Here is a 22,382-nt window from a genome sequence, read left to right as displayed (position 1 = left end):
TTAATATCAGCAACTGACAGTTTATGTCTGGAAGCAACAATTTGTTGTGCTTTATTTGGGAATTATGTGATGCAAAGGACATTTTATCTTACATAATCTTACATAATGTGGAACCGACGCATTAACGTGTTAATATCACTTTGATAAACATTTCGGAATGTTTGAGAGAAAAACAGTTAAGTATTTTTTATTTAAGCACATAAATTACCAGTAAATACTGATGCTCAGGGTTAGAGGGAGACGCTTTCCTCCCAGTCCACATGCCATCTTTCCTTTCTTGCTCGTCACTCTTCTCGGTGCCTCCATATGGCCCGAGTCCCCGTCAATCACATACGGCCCGCCGGCGGCTCCCTGCGCTATAAGCTGCTCTGATATGGCTGCGTCTGGCGGACGGTAATAATACCGTGCGACTCGAAAGAAGAAAGGACAGAAAGAAAAGAGGAAGAGGCAGAAGAAAGGAAAACGGAGAGGGAACGGCGTGCCGGATGACATAAGTGCGCTTCATCATTCGTGCTCAGAGGGCATAACGCTGGGAGCGTCTGAGATCCTGCAGAAGAAGTGAAAGAAGAGGGGAAAGAGAGTGCGAGAGAGTGAGAGAACGGAAAAGCTGCGATCGTCACCGCTCCTCCACCGGAATGATGAAGAGCATCTGGATCATCTTTACCATCGGACTGTCAGCTTTTCTTTCGGGAACCAGGGTAGGTGTGGAGGGGGATTCGGGAGCCGCTGCGAACCCGTGTCACTCATCACCTATAACCCCGGATAAACTGCCCCGCAGCTATTAAGTCACAGACCGCGGCGCTTGGGCTCCTACGGTACCGTCCGGTCCGGATATGAGCGCTACCCTCCCAAAAACTTTGATTCCCCCGGTTTGATTAAAAGCGGAGACGGCCATCGGGCTGCGGTTTCATTGCCATGACAGTGGCGACATGTTCAGACTTAGTTAAGTGTAAAAAAGAAAAGAAAAAGAAAACAAAGATCTGTAAACCATGTGTGTCATGGTTTAATAATGCCATAGACTGATGGATACAAGTTTTCCTTATTTATATACTCGCGTTCTTAGTAGGTCTATAAACAATTATTATTGTTATTATTATTTTAGTTTTTGTAAGACTGATATAAAATGTTATCGGGCTGATTGTGAAGAAAACAAAATTTCCCCGGAAACACTGTAGGCTAAATAAAGCCTACAGTGTAAATTACATCTTTAGGGGAACTTGGGAAATCACAAGTTAAATACATTTAATGAGGTTCGTCTTTCTGTACTGTTGCGGGGGGAAATTATTATTATTATTATTATTATTATTATTATTATTATTATTATTATTATTATTATTATTATTATTGACTCCTGCCGTGATCAGTGTTGAGGATACAGTTTGAGTCTCTCTTCAATGAAAAGCCACCATTAAAAGCAGCGTGGGCTCTGAAGATTAATTCATTAGATTAGTGCTTGCTAATATCCGTATTCAAGCGCTCAACCTCAATGTACGGAAGAGGATTAGGGCCACCATGAAAATATTATTTGAATTCTGACTTTAATCTCAGAATTCTGACTTTAATGTAAGAATTCTGACTTTTTTTCTAAACTCAGAATTCTGAGATTAAAGTCAGAATTCTGAGATTAAAGTCAGAATTCTGAGAAAAAAGTCAGAATTCTGACATTAAAGTCAGAATTCAAATAATATTTTCATGGTGGCCCTAATCCTCTTCCGTATCAATGACTGTGGATGTTGCAGATGCCGTAATGAAATTACCTTAATTTCTGAATGCTAGTTCATAGGAGCTTTTTGAAGGGTTGACTTTTCTGAGACGCAGGTGTAGCTGATTTAGTTTAGATTGTTATTATATTAATAACGGAACAGAACTAACGTTAAGTGTTTGATTTGCTTTTGTGATTTGCCCGATACTAAAATCACCTGGCAATCTGCCAGGAATAAAATCAAATATGTTTTGTGAGAAATATATTATCCTGATAGCCAGAGATTTGCATCACTTTGGCTCAAGAATCATCAAAGTCTCAAGAAATTCTCAGATCTCTCAAAAAAATCTATATTTTATAAATATTCCTTAAAAATATTTCTAAATATTCATTGAATAAGAAATATTAATTGTAATGAACCATTAGGGGGGAGATTCTCAAAATTATCCATAAATCCATTCGTCTCTGCATCTTCCAGTTGCATTTTCAGGTCCGGATCATAGGGGAAAATAAAAATAAATTTTATATTCAGCATGGTTTAGTGCAGTGTTTCTGAATCTGGTCCTCAGGGTCCTACAGACAGTTCATCTTTTTGCTCCCTCACAGCACCTGGCAGGGAGCAAAAACGTGGACTGACTGTGGGCTCCCGAGGACTGGATTGGGAAACATTGGTTTAGTCCGGGGGGGGTTATGTTATCCGCAAAGGGCCAGTGTGTATGCAGGTTTTTGGGATAACCTACAGGTCAGCTGTTCAAACCCAGGTGTGAGGAACCTTCAGCTAATTAGTCCTCTAATTAGTTACCTAATTAGGGAGTGGCAGCGAAAACCCGCATACACAGCAGCCCTTTGCAGATAAGATTGCCCACCCCTGGTTTAGTCCGTGCTGCAAGCCTTTGCAAACAATAATTATAGTTAATTGAAAACTGTCACCAGCCTTTTTCTTTGCAGTTGTTTTGATTTTGATAGTTCCTGTAAGCGATGAAGTTGTCACCGCCCGGACTGGATGCTGTCTTTGCCTTCAGTGGGGTTGTCTGATTTATAATCACCGGAGTGAGGCTGCTCATCCCTGCTCCTGGAGATCCACCACCCTGCAGAGCTTAGATTGGAGTGTGTGATGTAATTGAAAATTAAGAACTCAGTGTTGTTGAAACTTTTTTTTTCTGCTACCATAATGTGGCACATTTTTTTCACAGTGGTTTTGGTCTATATTGGATAATGTGGGTGAGTCATCTCTCAGTATAGCTTCGCTTGCCTTGGTTTTTGACGCTGCTTCCTGCCGCCTAGCTTCTCTGAAGCTGCTTCCTCTTTCGCAGACACCAGTGTCCTATTGAATCATTGCTTTCCAGTAACTCACTCTAATCTTCAAGTGGTCTTTATTTCCACTGTATTTTCCAGTTACTTGTCGGTCATTTGCGGTCTGTTATTAGGATGCAAAGGGGTTTCTGGGACGACTGGATGACACTGGGTTTCCTGGGAGCAGATTGGCAGCTTTTGGTCTTTGCTGTAGTTTGTTCACATTTTCTTGCATATGCTGTACTGTCCAGTGCACTGGCGTGATGCGTTGGGTTGGGAGTTCGAATCTCAGAGTTTGTGTGTTCCCTGCTGGAGGTCAGCAACAGTCGGGTTAATTAGTGTGTCTGAATTACCCATAGCACATGATTATTTGTGTGCGAGGGCAAGTATGTGCCCTGAGTTCAGAGGCATAGCATGAGGGCAGGCAGTAGCCTGGGGCCCTCAAGCTGGGAGGGGCCCCCGAGAGCAGCGATTACATTACAACAACAGATCTGCTTAATTTGTGTATTCGCTTTTTCAAAGTGAAAATAAAGGACTCGCGTTCATTAAATTCTCTGTGTTGGTATTATTAGACTTAACGCTAAAATAATGGTAATAAATTTTACTGTGTCGGAGGAGGGTGAGTTGGAGACAGGCACAGGGGGGGGGGACTGATTTTCAGCCCAGGAGTTTTATGCCCGATTCCAGCCTATTTTGTCTTCGTTCTGGGGGGAACTTTGATAAATGATGCCCCAGTTCAAGTCTTATTATCCCAATAAAGAAGAAAGTAAATAATAGATCAAGAAGAAAATAAATAATAAATAACATACTGAACTGTTTAATCAGTCTGACTTTATCAGCTCTGCCTAGTATCTTTCTAACATCCATCCTTTGTGAAACTTCCAGTGATTAGGAATAGCAACTGCACACTGCGCCTCACTGCGCCCTAAATGACAAGTGTATCTTTGCATTTCTCTGTGCAGAGCAGTTGTGGTCTAGTGTGTGTGTGTGTGTGTGTGTGTGTGTATGTGCATGTGTGTTCTGAAGATAACATTCTGAAGCGTTTTACATTTTTAAAGTTGTAAAATTATTTTGTATCCGACTGGCTTAATTTTAAACTTCATATTATCGCATTATTTTGTGTCTGACCATCACAACAGCTAAGCGGCCCACTGGGAATTCTCCAGAGTCTCCCGATTGGCCGCTCCGCTCCTGCTTGGGGGGCCCGTGGAGGTTTTTTTCATTGCCTAGGGCCCCCAGAGTTCCTAGAATTGCCCCTCCTTGAACTGGACACTAACTCCAGTCTGTACCCTATTACAGACTGGGACAGGCTCTACAGCCTTGACCCGGATAAACAACTAGAGGATGGATGTATAGATAGATGGATGGATTATCATGTTTCATCAAAAAAGAGACCGAACTTCAGCATGACTCCCTTTGAAATGAATTGTTGCTGTATTCTGTAATTAGCTTGCCATTGTTTTTTCAGTTTAAGTGCAGATTATACAGTATATATATATTAAGGAAGCCCTTTAATACATATTAACACATTAAGATATTCAGAAACTGGGCCAATATGGTGGCGCAGTGGCTGGCATGGTTGTCTTGCACATCTAGAGACCAGCGTTTGTGGAGTCTGCATGTTCTCCCCGTGTCGTCGTGGGGTTTCTTCCAGGAACTCCGGTTTCCCCCCACAGTCCAAAAAACATACTGAGGTTAATTGGAGTTAGCAGATCTCCAGAATGTGCATGAATGTGGCCTGTGATGGGTTCGCGCCCCCCCCCCCCCCCCCCCAAGCAGGACCAGAAATGAGTGAATATTAAAAAGCATCCAAGATGGCATCCAGTTGAGGAAAACTTAGGGCCAGTGAGCAGTGGCTGAGTGCCCCCCCCCCCCAGGGCCAAGCAGTGATGCTGATACTCTGGTCATACCTTTCTGCTAGCACAGAATGGATAGTAATCTGCATTTTAAAATGCAAACACTCCTCAGAACACTTTTCCTCGCATCTGGACACATTCCTTCACTCTTTGATGTTGAATATGCAGCCTCAAATCTGTGTTGATAAATCAGCCATTCTTGCTCCGTATCTGCTGACACGTGGAAATGGTTAAAATTGTCAAAAAACACAGTAAGTCCACGGTTGTCTGTGTTTGCCTTACGCTGTTACTTGGGGAGAGCAGTTATGTCTAAACACATCTGCTGAGCGTATGTATGTTTGTTTGGAGCGGCAGAGAGTGAGCGCCGGTCCTCCTGGAGATCCCTGGCCCGTGTGAATCGTTTCACATACCAGCCGCCTTCCAAAAAGCGAATGATTCCGAAGGGGAATCTCTCCGGCACTTCCTGTCAGCAGGCACTGCCACTGGAAAGCACTGCCGATTGGCTACTCATATTGCCTACCCGCCCCCCGAAACCCCCGCCCCACCCAACCAACCCTGCCGCAGGCTCTTAATTAGCTCTGCAAAATGGAAAGTTTGAAGGGAGACGATGGGGTTCGGTTCGGAAGGGGTTGATTCTGCCTGCTATAAGCATTTATCTCACTGACCAACTCTCAGTTGCTGGGGAAGGATTTTACATTAGGGGCTATTGTCATCCCTGTTATTGTATGTGGGGTTAAATGGTAGGGGCATGCATGACTCTCGTCTTGTTAAGGGCTGCAGTGCTGTTCCCAGGTCAGCTGCGGACAGACGGAGCGGCGAGCCGGTATCTGTAAACCCTAGAACGTCAATCTTAGCTCTTTATGCCAAGCGCAAGTGGCTGAGTTCTTGCATGCGGCATCAGAACATATTGTGATGCTTAGCATCCTGTTGGGCAGTGCCTAATCTAACCTGAGAAGTGTGCTGGAGCCTTTAAGTTTACATCTAACATCAGACGGTGCCCTCACACAAACGGCAGAGCGAGGTGGGGTCCTTAAAGACACGCGACGTCGGCTGTGCCCGATTCGCAGTAAATCGCTGTAACCCCGCGCCATTCCCCCGTTTAGCTAGGTGAAGCATCACTGCACTCCAGCTGCTCGCCATATGCTGAGGCTGATTCTGACGCCGGCGTGCGTTTTGATGCAGGGACTGGAGCAGCATGATGAATAAGTGCGACTCCGGGATGGTTCCAGGCCAAGCTGGATGGGCCCCTGCCAGGCGCCCGTTTGTGGGAAAGTAACCGTTCGGGGAATTTTGTTCCAGATGATCCAAGGGTAATTAGAAAATCCTACTGGTGAGCCAAAGATAAAATCAGCTGACTGGTTTGTTTCCTCTTTCCAGTAAAGACGCTGCATAGATTCCACTGGTAACCATCAAGAAAAGCCAGGTCTTATAACTTCTTACTTCTGAAATGATATAATGCTGCATCTTATTTTTATACGTATTCTCAGGGTTGATCGATCAGCTGACTTGACATGGGCTGCCCAAAATGGCGTGTTTCCCGCTCAGTTCTCCTGTCTGCCCCGGGCCGTCACCAACACACTCAGGTCCTGGTGTCACCTCAGTGCTTCTCTGTCAGCTCATACCAACCCTCTTTGGAATGGGCACAGGCAGACCTTCTGGTACATTCCGTTCCTTCTACTGTTTCCTCACAATGTAGATATATCTGTCCCATGTTCTAGGTGCACCTTGCTTGTACTGGGTAGGGCCCACTTTTGCCTCAGGAAGCGCTTTGAGGGTAGGCGAGTAGAGCATTTGGTCACCTCTCCGCACATACTCATATACTCGGCTGTCATTTTTTCCCTTGTGACCTTCCTGTTTGCTTTAGTGAGTCTGGCCGTTCTCCTCTGACCTCTCCGATTAGCATATCTCTCTATAAACTATAGACACTGGGAAAATCCCAGGAGGGCGGCACTGAGATGCCAGAACTGGCCAGCATGACACCAACAATCACTAATAAAAAATCATTTCTATCACACAGCACAGCCAAAGGTCACCTGCACTGAGAGTGAGCCTCCTGTCCCTGTCAGATTCTCTGTGTTCAGGCTCTTTGGAGGATCAGGCTGTTTGCCTTAACGAGCCGGTGTACCTGAGAAACTGGCCACTGAGTGTATATATATATATGTTTGTAAGTGGTAAATGTGTATAAAATACTATATATAAAAACTATAATCTCCCCTTCTCATTCTAATTGTCTATTTTCCCTCTCTCTCCCATCTCTCTCTTCCCCCTCTTTTCCTCTTTCCCTCTCTCCCATCTCTCTCCCCTCTAGCTCACTCTCTTACCCCCTCTTTTTTTGCTTCCCTCTCTCTCCTATCTCTCACCCACTTTCTCTCACTCCTTCTCTTCCCCCCTTTTCCTTTCTTCCCCACTCTCACTCACTCTTTCGTCTTACTCTGTCTCTCTCACTCTTTCCCCCTTTCCCCCCAGCAACAATTCATCTCTCTCTCTCTCTCTCTCTCTCTCTCTCTCTCTCTCTCACACACACACACACACACACACACTCTATCTTCCACCTCCTCTCTTTCTCTCTCTCTCCCTCTCTCTTTCTTTCCTCCCCCATTTCTCTCTGCCTGGTCATATGCCACGCTACCTCATACATAATTGTCCTGACCGAGACGGCGACATGCTGCCGTCGGCACATCCGGGGACAAATGCCGTGATGCGATTAAGGTCAGCCGGTCGTCACATGGAGACTCGCCGCTGTCTTTCCCTCGCTCACCGCACAGTCTGACCGCACCTCACTCTCCGCGCAAATGCATTTGTCCAGCCATGCCCATTCCGGCTCTCCCAGCACCTTCGCGACAGGTTACCGGTTTGATACTACTTCCTGTAGCCTGGAGTCCACTTCCTGTTGCCCCTCCCCCTTGACCCAGAGCACAGCCGGTTTTGGTATTAAGTGCTGTGGCCTCTGCACCTCCTTTGGCTAGTAGCACACATGGGAATCTTCCTTTCATTCACATTTATGTGTTTGTACTTTACCCAACCCTGAATTCTCAGAAATACCAAACGACACATTTCCCATAGCTGTGTGGGTAATGAACAAACTAGAGTAGTGGTGGGCCAATGGTTAGAGAAGCATGCTTATGATCAGAAGGTTTGAATGCTGGTTTGAATCCCTGACCAGCAAGGCACCACTGAGATACCTGGAGCAAGACGCCACCCCCACAAACTGCTCCCTTGATGCTGAATAATAGCTGCCCACTGAAATGTCACATATGGGTTAAATGCAGAGGATGCATTTCATTGTCTTGTGCCAACAATGACAATCACCTTCCCTTCAAACCGTTAGCAATATAGGGCTGATTTTTGCCTACAAAACCAACCAACCTGTAAGAGAACCTCAGTCCTGGACTCTTCTCCACAGCCATGGTCTTTAATGTTTATCTCAGTAATTCACCTTTGACTGCACATTAAACCAAAATCATTCCAGCATGTGGGGGACCGTACGTGACCCCATCAGACAAGGACAGTGACTCGACAGACAAGGACAGTGACTCGACAGACAAGGACAGTGACCCCATCAGACAAGGACAGTGACTCGACAGACAAGGACAGTGACTCGACAGACAAGGACAGTGACTCAACAGACAAGGACAGTGACTCGACAGACAGCAGATACCACAAGTCAGCGCCAAAGGAGGAAAACTCACAAGACCTTAAATGCCCTTAAAATGCTCGTAATGTCTCCAATCATAGATGATGTCCTACAGCAATAGCCAGATGTGTTTGTGGTTGGATTGTGATGGTTTATGTTAATGTTGGAGCTGCATATAGCGCCCTTAATGTAACGGTCTCTTGTTTCTGGGAGTATTCTGTTTAATATTTGTGGCATTTGTAGGATCAAGTCCATTTTGTGTTCATACCCTTTAGAAAGATTGCTTTGCCATTTTGATGGGTAAAAATACCCCCTTTTGAAAAAGAAATTCAAAAGTATATACATGGGCATGTTTTGTAAAGAGGGAATTGTACAGTAATATATATGTATTCAGGGGTGGGTCACATAGCATCACATAGCCAAAATAATCGTCTGGCAGTCACAAGCCATCCCGCAGTCTCTATCCTGAATGAGATTTCTGATACTTTAACCGTAACCATGGACACAGGAGGGTGCCCGCCCCCCCCCCCCCCCCCCCCCAGGCCTATCCTAATCTAGCATGTGGTGCTATAACCCAGATGACCCTCTAAACTGCTTAATATGCAGGGAAGTAGATGTGTGTGTGTGTGTGTGTGTGTGTGTGTGTATGTGTGTGTGGATTATGTTTATATTACATTTTGGAGTCCAAATGTTCCCCACAATGTGATACAAACATGTTATTTTGACATTGTGGGGACCATTTTTCAGGTCACCACAAAAATCTATGAATGCAATCAAAAATTAAAAGTGCCAAAAGTCTAGTATTTCGTTTGCTTACTTATGGCTATGGTTAGGGCTGGGTAGGGATTAAAGTCGTCATGTTGGGATTAGATTTTTCCCCATAGAAATGGATGGATTGTTCCCACAAAGATATAATTACAAACCTGTATGTGTGTGTGTGTGTTTGTGTGTGTCGCATGTGTGTCTCCATCTCTGTCCACAGATTTTTTTACCTCCAGACAAATGAAATTTGTTAATCCTCCTCTCAATCCCGGATTAGCTGGCTGTATGCAGTCATTGCCTTGTGACTGTGTATGAAATACAGTCACCCAAACATTCCCGGAGTGAAAAGAGACAAGTGTAGGACCCTGAGGGAGACTCTGTAGGGCCCTGAGGGTGACCTTGAAAGGCACTGAGGGTGACTCTGACAGGCACTGAGGGTGACTCTGACAGGCACTGAGGGTGATTCTGACAGGCACTGAGGGTGATTCTGACAGGCACTGAGGGTGACTCTGTAGGGCACTGAGGGTGACTCTGTAGGGCACTGAGGGTGACCTTGAAGGGAGCTCGGGGGACTCAGCATTCATCGTCTACGTTGCCACAGTGACTTGTGCCTTAAGCTGTAGGTGTGAATTTCGCTGCTGCTGTTGTTGCTCTCTTTCATCTTTTGGAAGCCAAATGTATTTGTGTCACCAGTCTGTTGGGCGATCACCAGTAAACCACCCCTCCCTCACTGAATGACCCTCCCCCCACAGCCAGGTATCTTTCACTCGTTCAGCTGCACTTTCTTTGCCCTCTCAGTCTCTTCGTCTCCTTACCTCTGTCTCCTGGCTTCTCTCTCGCTCCCCCCCCCAGCATGTCCTTCGCTTAGGCCCTGGGGGCACACTGAGTACTGCATTATACTGTACAGTATTTATTCATTTCCAGAACACATCTCTCTCCCTCTCATTCGCCTTTCAATTAATTTGTCTTGCTCAGCCTGAATACAAGTAAATAATCAAACGGTTTTAACTGCAAAGAGCTACAAGGAAGATGCCAGCAGTGGAGTAATTCAGGCACCTTATTGATTTCTGTGCGTAATTATATACAGTATATAAGAAGAACTTTTTATATACACAAAAAGGGGTGATGCAAGGCGGAGGGAGTGATAGGACGATTCCAAAGGCCCCTGAGTGACAGGGTGACGGGGGGCCTAAAAACATAATTGGATTGGTCTGGGTTGGGGGTCAAATGCCTGGGGGGAGGAATGGGAATGAGCAGGAATGGGTAGCGTGACTTTAACGTCAGGTGGAGCAATTTTTAAGTGGGACAGTATTAACATCAGGTGGGGCAAGTTTAGGTGGGGCAACTTTAACGTCAGGCGGGGCAACTTTAAAGTCGTAGCTGATGGCAGCACGCACTGGCCAGAAATGGCTGCATCCAGGTACAACACAGACATCCACACTTCAACCTTGAAGGACTTGCTTAGTACTGCAGACTGAGAGCCAGTGCTAACATCCCCGGAACGCTGCTTTGCTAGAGTGCATGAGGTGAATTGAAAGCAAGACGAGATACTTTTCAGGTTTAAATATCAGTTGAGACCTTTCTACCATCTGCCAGTTATTTAGATCCGCCTTTGGCCACAGTGCTTATTGTTATTTTTATGTGTGCCTCTGGCTTTTTTGAATTTGAATGAGATTTATGATGCAATGAAGGGTTTGTTGTGTTTTTTTTTTATTTATTCTGCCTGGCTGGGCTTGAAATTCACAGGCTTGGGGGGGTGGAGGTTTATTAGTGGGTATGATGTTGGGGCCATGAAAGGATCTTTGGGCAGCAGCCGGAAATTTCTCTATATTATAAATCATGTTAACACAGCTTCTGTGGTAAACAGCATTCTCATCTTATTGCCTTGTTCAAGAACAGTTTTTTTATTCTGAGATTTTTATAGCAATTAGCTTTTTGGCTATTTGGGTGATTATTTAGTATTTAAAAAGGTTTATTTTTCCAAGAGCTTCTCCTGCCTGTGTGAACGTGTATATCCCTTTGCTCTGTGTTTAGTCTCTCTCAACAATTGACTGTAGTAACTAGTTAAACAGCCAGAACCAGGCCACAAACCAGCGTTTAAATTGCATCCTTAAGCTTCTCATTATAGGAAATAATGCCGCTTTTGTTATTGTGTTGCAGACAGTTAATTTAATTGTATTTCATCTGTCACTATCAAAGGCCTGGCAGCAGGCTCTGGCGCAGGAAGGTGTGGGGGTTGTGCGTCCTGCTCACACTCGGAGAGCCTTTTGCTGTCCAACGTGGACGATGGAGGCTCACAGATTACAGTAAGCAGAACAATGTCAAAACGCAGATTGCAAAAGGGCCGGTGAAGTGGTGCCGTCTGTCACGGCTGATGTCATGGAACATCACTCTTCATGTATGAGCATGGCTTATGTCACTTAGATCTTGGCCTGTCCCTAAAAACTGGTTTATGAATCATTAAATATTACCTGTTGAGGGATAAGAGGGATTTTTTTTCTCTCTGAATAAATTATGCATTTTAGCAGGGGTGGCATTAATCCTGGATTATGTATGTCAGATATCTATGTTGGATACACTATATGGACAGAAGTATTGGGACACCTGCCATTGCACCTACAGGAACTTGTATTACATCCCATTCTAAATCCATAGGCACCAATATGCAGTTGGTCCCGCCTTTGCAGCTATAACAGCTGCCACTCTTCTGGGAAGGTTTTCCACAAGATTATGGAGTTGGGTGTGTCTGTGGGAAGTTTTGCCCTTTCTTCCAGAAGAGCATTTGTGAGGTCAGGCACTGATGTTGGACGTGAAGGCCTGGCTTGCAATCTAAATTTTGGTTCATCCCAAAGGTGTTTGATGGGATTGAGGTCAGGGCTCTGTGTGGGCCGGTCAAGTTCTTCCACACCAGACTCACCCGACCATGTCTATATGGACCTTGCTCTGTGCACTGGGGCACAGCCATGATGGAACAGAAAAAGGCTTTCCCCAAACTGTTCCCACAGAGTTGTTTTGATATGCATAGATTGATTTTTATAATGGATACGGATGGTCTGTGCGCTGTTTAATTTCTAACATTGTGTTTAGTTCACTTTTTATTAAATTACATTCTACGGAAAACTGCCCATAAAAATTCATTGTTTTAAAAAGAAGTGCTCGTTTTGAAGAAAGCATTTGCCAGAGTGTAGTGTTTCTGTGCTGACGGAGAGGTTCGGCTTTCCAGCCTCTCTGTCATGGAATGTTCTAGCTCCCCAGCACAGAGGCTGCCTTTCTTAATGGTCACTGGAGAACCTAAAGCCCAGCATTACAGGATGTTTTTGTCAGTCAGGGTTTGCCAAAGAAATGTTTGTAAATGTTTTTCGTATGCAAGAGCACCGTAATCTGTAACTCCTGGCATTGGATATGGACCAGGAGGTTCTCCAAAACTGTTTTGGGTAACTGGAGCTCCCCGGGGAGCATTTGAGAGGGAGAGAGAGAGAGAGAGAGAGAGAAGGAAAAAGATGGAACGGAAAAGTGAGGAATTTACAACTGATTTCCAGCTGAAATCCTCGTGTAAGGAGGGGAGTTTCCGGGCCTGTTTTTATGGAGCCTTAAATTAGCCAAAACCTGAGCAATCAATCAATATTCTGTGTTTGTGGAGATCGGGGGGCAGCTGGGGGTCGTCACAGCCGATTTGCGGTGCGGAAGAATCTCAGGAATGATAATAAAGGCAAATCAGCTGGAAGTATGGCAAACGCGTCGAAACTGGGAACAGGCCAGTTCACATGGCGGAAAAAAACACTATGGTCAAGGTTCTGTGGCATGTGAACAATAAAATTCTTTAATTTTGTTAAGTGGAAAGCTTAACAAAGCACTTATTATTCTGAATATTAATGCACTACTGTATGTTTGATGGTTGCCCGTGCATCTTCTGGCAGGGGTACCGTACATCCCGTCCCAGGCAGCAGAGAGCCCAAGGGTGAGGTCTAGTCTGGATAGGACGGCAGTCCGTCGTGAGGTATGCACACGCATGCGCAGTCGCGTGCTATGGGTAATTTAGCAGCAGTTAGCCTAACCACATTGTTTTGGGCTGAGGCAGGAAATCTCATGTGACACAGTGAGAACTTGCAAACGCAGAGCTCAGACACCCCCAAACCTGCGGGTGTGAGGAGGCGGTGATGACGTAATGGGCATGGCCACTATTGATTACTCCATATTATCGGTTATCGATGCTAATCACTGAAAAGTGTGGAGTATAATTTATTTTTAGCGCAACTCGGGGCAATCGGAACTGTACCACAAAACTGGCAGTTTAACGTTGCGTTTTCACGTGCTCCCTGACCTCCTCCTGCACGTTCTACAGTGAAGTCACATTTCCTGCAGTGGCACTGCATTGTAGGGCTTTCAAATACTCAGAGGCACAAAAAACTACAGACCTTTGCTTTTTCTGCCGTGAGTAAATAACAGACCCTTTCTAATGCCTAAAGGACAACATGAAAAACTTCCTGCTAGGAATTATGGGAATTTTCTGATTTCACATTTTGTTATCACTCTCTCTCTCTCTCTCTCAAACCCACAACAACCTGAACCCACAACTAAGTTATATACTATATAGCTTTCTCGTGGCATTAAATTAGGAAAAAACATTATATTCAGGCTTATTTCAGGGCTTGTAGCTTAGGACTTGAGACGTGACTTGAGATTTACCTTTTTGACTCGAGACTTGACTTTGCACTTGAGTGGTAAGACTGAAGAGTTGTTACTTGAAAGTCACTAAGTCACTGACTTGCTCCCATCTCTGGAGTTTCCTAGTGTATTAATAGTGTGTTCCTGATCTCCTAAATACTGAGGTGAAGCTGCCAGAAGTGTTTTGAAGTGTTTTGGAAGAAACCCCCCCTTCCCTGCTGCTAGCAGGTGAACTGCAGATTGCTGTGGAGTGCGGGGGGTGGGCAAGACGGTGAATCCCAGCAGATGGAGAGTTTCCTTTCTGGCTGGGGGCCAGGCAGCACCTGCCGTCTGCACAACAAAGGCGGCCTTGTCCTGTGTCTCTGGCTGGAGAGAGTGTGGTGGGGGGGGGGGGGGGCAGCGGGGACGTCTCCATATGCAGGCAGGTCTGTACTCGGCAAGTGCAGAATGTGTTTGTGCAGAGCACGCGAGCGTTCGGCGTGTGGGATGTGTGTGTGTAGGCACAGGAAGCGATAAACCTCATGATTTCCTTTAATGGACCCAAAGCCACTTAAACAGTTTAATGAAATACATGAATTCTCATAGTCTTCTTTTAAATACACCTTAAAGCTTTTAGGTGTCTAAAGAGGGTGAAATGCCTTGATGTGTTTCCTGTAATTAGGCCGACTGTAGCCTTTGCTGAGAGTGCACTTCAGCCACTGTCGCGCCTTCAAATGGCTTCATTTCAGTCGATCACTGACAGCGGCTCAGTGTTTGCACACAGCTCAGTGTGTCTCGTTTTGACCAAATGACTCGCCATCCTGTTTTATTCATTAATTCAAAGCTTATCTTTCCCTCAGGAAGCGTGGAGATGGAACAGCAGGGAGTGCTGACGGGTTTGAGATTTTAGCGGCCCGCCGAGACGTCCCCGAACGGCTCCTGTAGTGTGTACTGAGACGGGGGAGGGGGGTGGAGTACTTCAGTTAATGCTTTGGGAAAGGGGAAGATGGATCGGTACTGCAAAGAGCAAGGACACCCAGCAATTATCAGGCAAGGCAGGCAGCTTTTAAAAGGCTTACAGGGAATCCAGCGATACGAAAAGGGATATTTTAAAGCAAGGAAGCGGCACCAGTTCATGCCTAAGGATTGCTGTGGCGCCCCCTGGAGTACTTCATGGGCATAGCCTCTCTTTCTGCTATTTGTACCATGCTGGATATATTTTCCTGGAAATGGCGCTGTGCCTGTTTGTTTAGCCTTCCTCCTTAACGAATGTGAAAAGTAGCACGAGTGCGGGTGAGGGTCTGGGATACGCACACTCCCGAAATGGCGGGAAACCGGGTCTGAGCCTTTAGTGGAGTCAGCAAACCAATAAACAAATTGTTGCTTTGATTGCAGAAACCAGAGGAGCGACTTGATTTGAAAGGCCGCCGGCGTGCGCCGGAGTGCGGCCATTTTGAACTTTCTTTCCTTTCCGAACGTGTCCCACCATTGGCCCCGTGCTGTTTCGCAATCTCAGCTCTCCTCCACCTGGGAATTTACATTTTTCTCTTACATCCTCTAGTCATTCCCTTGTTCTGTTTTCTTCGCAAGCAAAGACAGGAATATTGAATCAGATTCCGGAATCTTCCAAGCATCTGGACAGAGGTCAGTATAGACAGGAAGGCAGGCTTACTGGGTAAAAGGTGAGGAGAAGTCAGTGGGCTGGAAAAAAACCACAGTCCCCCGTCCCCCCGAATATAATGTGGGAGCTGCCTCGTACCCAATCTGTATGGCAAAAGCAGCCCTTGGCGGGGCCAACCTCGGGGGCCCTGAATGGTAGTTTCCATGGGGTTGCAGGGCTATTTGATGCCTTGAAGATGTGATGCTGGCTCAACGCAGAGGGGAGGAGAGACTGAAAGGGAGGGAGGGAGGGAGAGAAGGGGAGGCTCTTTCTGGGGAATGGGGATGACCCCCGTTGATGGTTTTGTGCGCAGTCACGTGGTGTTTTGGTGACGGACTGGGAACAGGCCTTGCAGAACAGGCGCTGCTTGTTTACCTTTGACAACGTGACAGCATCAGGTCCTGGCAAGGAGTCGGCATTCCTCACGGAATAATCCATCTTCTGTAAGAGCTTCCCCTGGGTAGGAGACACTGGGCATGAGGCAGGGAACGTCCCGGACCCGGATCACAGGCACATGGGATCTCACACGTACAAATACACTACTTCCCGGAGGCTTCTGAGGAACCCAGAGAAAAAGGAGAAAATGAAACTTCCACACGCAGGAGTGATGTAACGTTACTACTCTATAAATGAATAATATCTGTAAAATGTTCATGTTTGAGGAGACTTGTTATTCCGATGTCCCCATTTGAGCCCTGTTGCTCATGCAGTGAATGTATGGCGTGTCGCCGCCCTGGTGGTCAGACAGTAAATGCCCTGCCGCTGAGCTGTTTTCCAGTCTGAGATGCTGCTGCTGAGCATTCCTGCCCTCAGAGATTGAAAAAGCATGTTGTTTTTCACGGGCTGTTGGGTCTCTGGTCATCCGTGGTGTCCAGAAGCCTTAAAAACGCTGACGGATAATGAATAAGGCAGATGGTGAGTGTGGAGCGGAGCCCCATGCGATCGATGTTTGTGGTGATAATTCTGCGTTGTTTCTTCCATCTGCATGCAGATATGTGTGAAAGCCCTGAAGGAAGACGGGTACCTGGAAAATTGGCAGTCGGGAGATGGGCGGTTCGATGATGATGAAGATTTTGGTTCCGGATCAGGTTCTGGTGAGGGATGCTTCCTGTTATTTTGACATTATGGAGGCTATTTCTTCGGTCTCCACAAGGGTAAAGTCAATTTTATAAAAAAAAAAACTGTGACTGCAATCAAAAAACTAAAAATGCCAAAAGTCTTGTATTTTGTTTGGTTACTTATGGTTAAGGTTAGGGCTGGGTAGGGGTTAAGGTTGTCATTGCTGGGATTAGGGTTTTGCTCATAGAAATGAATGGACAGTCCCCACAAAGATATGAGTATAGGTCTGTCTGTGTGTGTGTGTGCGTGTGTGTGTGTGTGTGTGGAATCCTGCAGTAAAACTACCTTCCAGTCCTTCCAGCTTTTACAGTATCTTTCTGCATGTGTACATATACACTGTATACAAGTATTTAATGTGTTAAAGCTGCCAATCCAGTGAACCATCACTGAGGTTCTCTTGCCTAGAGGCACTCTGAGTACAATGACATCGAGCCAGAGCCCCACTGGCAATAATAACATAATCACGCTGTAGGTCGACCACCACAGTGACAGAGCCTCATGTGTCATCGTTTGTGATTGGGGACCGTGTGTTTACATCATCACGACTCTTCGATTGGCTCCTTCTTAAAGAGGATCCTCCATGTTTTCATGCTCTAAGACTGCTGGCAGACATGTAAATGCTTCAGTCACGTGTCTAGGACGTGTCTCGGTGCTCTGGGCATGTGCGGGCCAGCCATGCCTCTCGGGGACACCCTTTGGGCTTATGCCACCCAGTGTCATGTGACTTCCCTGAAAGCTTACTGGCTAGGGTCACCGCCCTGCTCCGGTAGCGTGTTTTTGCGGGCACTGCCTAATGACGCACCTGCCTATGCAAAAGGCTTTCTGTTACTCCTCAGTTAATTGGCCTGTGTTTTGCTTGGCACACTGATAGTGCCGCATTTCTTAACATGGAGTCTTCGGGTAGACTTAACCCTTTCCTTACCAGAGCTGATTTGTATAACTCTGATTAAAGCTTAATAGGAGTGGAATGCTGTGTATGCAGCAACTTAATTGATCTCCATTCAGTTCATGAACTTTTATGCCTTGCATTTTGGTAGAGACTTTATTAATAATTAGTTATTATTTTGAGCAGAAACGACAGCAGAAACCAAACATTAATAAACGTGAACCGCTTTCTGTTTCTCCTGTGGAGACATCTTTGTAGACCAAGGCATCGAAAAGGTCACCAAGCACGCCGTGTTCTTAATTCCTGGGACGGACCCCTCCCTGAGGTCTGGCAAAGCAGCCGTGGCCCAGGAAGAGATGCTTACATACACCAAGTCTCTCAGGACAGAGGTGGGTCCGCCAGGGCTGTCCTGGGGGCGGAGGGGGGGGGGGGACCCTGGGGGGAATCCCGACTTCCATGCAGGCACTTTCATAGCACCTTCCTTTGCTTCTCAGACCACTGTCCCTGCCACAAAGAACCCCCTCGGGAGGAATGGGGCCCCAGGAAGCAGCAGCCCTAATCTCTATGGGGAAAGAGACAAAGTTAGCTCGGAAAGCCTCTTCCAGAGAACAGAAGTCCTGGCAGGTACGTAGAACCTGTGATGCTATAAAAGGCACATATCAGATTTTAGGACTTAATCTGTCCCATATTAAGTTGACACTATGCAGGCGTCATTTTCCGAATCTAATCCATTCCTGAAAATGTGTCTTGGGAATATTTTAATATGATTGTCTTTGAGCTGACATGCAGTGCTCACAGAAAGTCTTGGGACACTTGCTTAATTTATAAAAAGGTTATTGGTTTAATAAAAATAAAAGTCCATTGACAAGCAATGTTTAACACATCTGCATATACACTACCAGTCAGAGTTTTGGGCACACACTTAGATTTTCTACACTTGCATGTTACTCACTTGCCATTTACTAAAATGCACTCAATATTCTTTGCTAACAAATAAATGTACAGTATGTTGACCTTTATTGGCAAGAAAATATCATATCTTTCATTCATCAAAGTAACCTCCTCTAGTAGTTATAACACCAGAGGATATTTGAGGCATTCTTTGTACAAGGGACATTAAATACTGCTCTCTTTCATGGGATGAAACAGTTAACTTGTTTGTAAAAGAAAAAAAAAAAACGTGCAAAACTATATTTACATTTAAGATTAAAGGACAGCCTAGAATTTGACTATGCAATCACCACACAACCAGTTAATAGGATGTCAGGCATACACTGTTACATACTCTATCCATGTTATAAAAGAAACCTGAAAAAAAATCTGCAGTTTATTAAATAAATGCAGTTTGTGATCTTCCACTAAGACATTTTCTTTTTAATAAGTGTCATCATTTTTTACTCACTCGTTCAGTTGTGTTCTTCCCATTTTTCTATTAATTGCAATTGTAGTGATTGGCTCCTGAAGGGATACCATTCACAATCGTTTGGTGTTTACGCACACAGACAGACAGACACACACACACACACACACACACACAAAACAATACAAACAATTGCAGAGCCAGCATACACACTTTGTATATTTATGCAGGGGAGTTCAATAAAATATCCCATGCTGCTTTTTGAGAGCTTTCCTGTTCTACTTTGGAAAAAATTATGAAAACTTAAACTAACAAAACATCCCATCTGAAGTTTCCCAAGGATCAAATCACCTCATGTGAATAAAAGACCCTCAGCTGCCTGTTAATGCGTCGGCTTCGAGGTGGACAGCCGTGAATTTGGTGCGACACTCACACTCTCTCGCGCTGCGCTCGCAGCTGTCATCACAGGTGGAGTCATCGGCCTCGCCTTTGCCGTCTTCCTCGTGCTGCTGCTGGTTTATCGCATGAGGAAGAAGGACGAGGGCAGTTACGAGCTGGGGGAGCGGAAGGCGCCCTCGGCGGCCTACCAGAAAGCCCCCACCAAGGAGTTTTATGCATGAACTAAAAGCGTAGCATCGGCATATCATGAAATCTTTGATGCTGACAGATAATTTTTTAACAAATAATGGTTGATGATTTCTTAATGTAATTTGCTGTTCCGTATTCCTTCTGATCAAAGGGCTTATTGTATGTCCATGTATTTCGTTTGATATATTACATTAACAGCAAAAAAGAAAAGACCTTAATTTTAATCTATATTAATCACAAAGAAATTAACCAACTCTCTTTAGGGTGTTTAAATGAGACGGTGAACCTTCCGTATGAATTCATCTTTCCGTGGTTCCTTTGTGTAGGTGACTCCATAGTATATCTGGGATTGCTGGGAGGTATTTTATCGTCTGTTTTCAGGCTGGTCAGTTGCCTTTAATGTAGTTCATGGGGCTGCCGTGTGTAATGTTTATTCAGATATTAAGAAACGTATGTATCGCCCCCCATTTCCAGCTTTAAAATCACATACAATTCTTGCACAGAGCTGAATACAAAATTCAGCATTTATATTAGATATTTAATATAAGAAACCTAAGAACTAGAAAGATGGTATGAACGTCTTGTACTTTTTTATGACTCTCCCCGCACAATGATTCGTTTTTATGCTAAAATGGCCAAATAAATGTTAAAAAACTCCCCTTTTCACTGTTCCGAATGTTGCCAAAGTAAAACTGTTTTTTAAACTTTGTGTGTTTTTAACTTTGCCTTTGTTAACTATAGCAGTAAGGTGAACCCTATACATTGAAGTTGTGCAGTAGCACCTAATTTTGTTAAAGCTTTTTAAATAAAATATAGTCACTGTGTTGACGTGATATTTCCGTAGGACAAGCACATTGTGTTTCAGCCTAAAATGCGCTCACAAACTGACTGTCTGATTGGAATGCACTTGCGATTCATGGAGGATCTTTCATGCGACACTGCAGTAAGTTTGCATGAAAACAATTTTTATTTTCAGTTCCAATGCTTAATTTTTTTTTTTTTTTTAAAGAAAAAACATGCAAAACTATATTTGCAAATGTCATAAGCTCTTAAAAGTGCCTTCCATTCTCAAAATGTGCTAGTTCCTGTTTAAATATGGCAGACAAAGTTTGAAAGCAGACAGTATCTGTATCAGTAATCTGAAACACTACTGAATAAACATTGTGGCCTGTAACAGCTTTCGATATTCTGGAGTTTTTGCTTTGCTCTTTTTGGAAGGTATTTTATTTATTTAAAAGGTGACTTTTGATTGCTCATGAGCTTTGAAGCTGGGTGCCACACATTGAATCTGCACTTGCACGTTAGTGCCAGCAATCTAACTGGAATTTCTCAGTCGTGTCGCTTCTGTGATTTAACTTCCAATTGTAATTATAATCAAAACCCAGGGCTGCAGAAAACAATTCACTGTAACCATTCAGTAATGATCACTAACATGATTCATCTACGTACACTTTAAACATGTATAAGCCAACTTAAGTCAAATAAAAGTGGGTTTTTGAAAATATCAGGTATGAATTCTTTGAGAGGTTTTGTTTGTGATTTAGTACCTGTTTCTTTGTTATCTAGGGGAAATGATTGCTCATGGAAGTTTTACTTACACAAATACACTCACCTAAAGGATTATTAGGAACACCTGTTCAATTTCTCATTAATGCAATTATCTAATCAATCAATCACATGGCAGTTGCTTCAATGCATTTAGGGGTGTGGTCCTGGTCAAGACAATCTCCTGAACTCCAAACTGAATGTCAGAATGGGAAAGAAAGGTGATTTAAGCAATTTTGAGCGTGGCATGGTTGTTGGTGCCAGACGGGCCGGTCTGAGTATTTCACAATCTGCTCAGTTACTGGGATTTTCATGCACAACCATTTCTGGGGTTTACAAAGAATGGTGTGCAAAGGGAAAAACATCCAGTATGCGGCAGTCCTGTGGGTGAAAATGCCTTGTTGATGCTAGAGGTCAGAGGAGAATGGGCCGATAGAAGAGCAACTTTGACTGAAATAACCACTCGTTACAACCGAGGTATGCAGGAAAGCATTTGTGAAGCCACAACACGCACAACCTTGAGGCGGATGGGCTACAACAGCAGAAGACCCCACCGGGTACCACTCATCTCCACTACAAATAGGAAAAAGAGGCTACAATTTGCACGAGCTCACCAAAATTGGACAGTTGAAGACTGGAAAAATGTTGCCTGGTCTGATGAGTCTCGATTTCTGTTGAGACATTCAAATGGTAGAGTCAGAATTTGGCGTAAGCAGAATGAGAACATGGATCCATCATGCCTTGTTACCACTGTGCAGGCTAGTGGTGGTGGTGTAATGGTGTGGGGGATGTTTTCTTGGCACACTTTAGGCCCCTTAGTGCCAATTGGGCATCGTTTAAATGCCACGGCCTACCTGAGCATTGTTTCTGACCATGTCCATCCCTTTATGACCACCATGTACCCATCCTCTGATGGCTACTTCCAGCAGGATGATGCACCATGTCACAAAGCTCGAATCATTTCAAATTGGTTTCTTGAACATGACAATGAGTTCACTGTACTAAAATGGCCCCCACAGTCACCAGATCTCAACCCAATAGAGCATCTTTGGGATGTGGTGGAACGGGAGCTTCGTGCCCTGGATGTGCATTCCACAAATCTCCATCAACTGCAAGATGCTATCCTATCAATATGGGCCAACATTTCTAAAGAATGCTTTCAGCACCTTGTTGAATCAATGCCACGTAGAATTAAGGCAGTTCTGAAGGCGAAAGAGGGTCAAACACCGTATTAGTATGGTGTTCCTAATAATCCTTTAGGTGAGTGTATGTTTTGAAGGCAGAAGGAAAGATTATTGATTCAGAGAGATAGCCAATCAGAATGCAGAGGAAT

General features: G+C 44.7%; 1 protein-coding gene across 2 annotated transcripts; it reads left to right on the top strand.

The window, feature by feature from the left end:
• Positions 1-282: 282 nt before the first annotated feature.
• On the top strand, positions 283-20,678 carry LOC111845545 (syndecan-2-like). 2 transcript variants are annotated; one of them, XM_023815052.2, is made up of 5 exons: positions 283-698; positions 16,543-16,645; positions 17,815-17,945; positions 18,051-18,180; positions 19,373-20,678. In XM_023815052.2, exons 1-5 carry the CDS (start codon positions 636-638, stop codon positions 19,534-19,536), a joined length of 591 nt encoding a protein of 196 aa, XP_023670820.1. In that variant the 5' UTR covers positions 283-635; the 3' UTR covers positions 19,537-20,678. The 2 variants fall into 2 exon arrangements, with proteins under 2 accessions (XP_023670820.1, XP_023670813.1); XM_023815045.2 differs by having other exon boundaries at positions 287-698; positions 17,803-17,945.
• The last annotated feature ends 1,704 nt before the right edge of the window (positions 20,679-22,382 follow it).

This window comes from Paramormyrops kingsleyae, chromosome 9, assembly GCF_048594095.1.
Source record: "Paramormyrops kingsleyae isolate MSU_618 chromosome 9, PKINGS_0.4, whole genome shotgun sequence".
NCBI lineage: Eukaryota > Metazoa > Chordata > Actinopteri > Osteoglossiformes > Mormyridae > Paramormyrops > Paramormyrops kingsleyae.
Note: the sequence above shows the minus strand (reverse complement) of the source record. Positions and strands in the feature narration are given on the sequence as shown.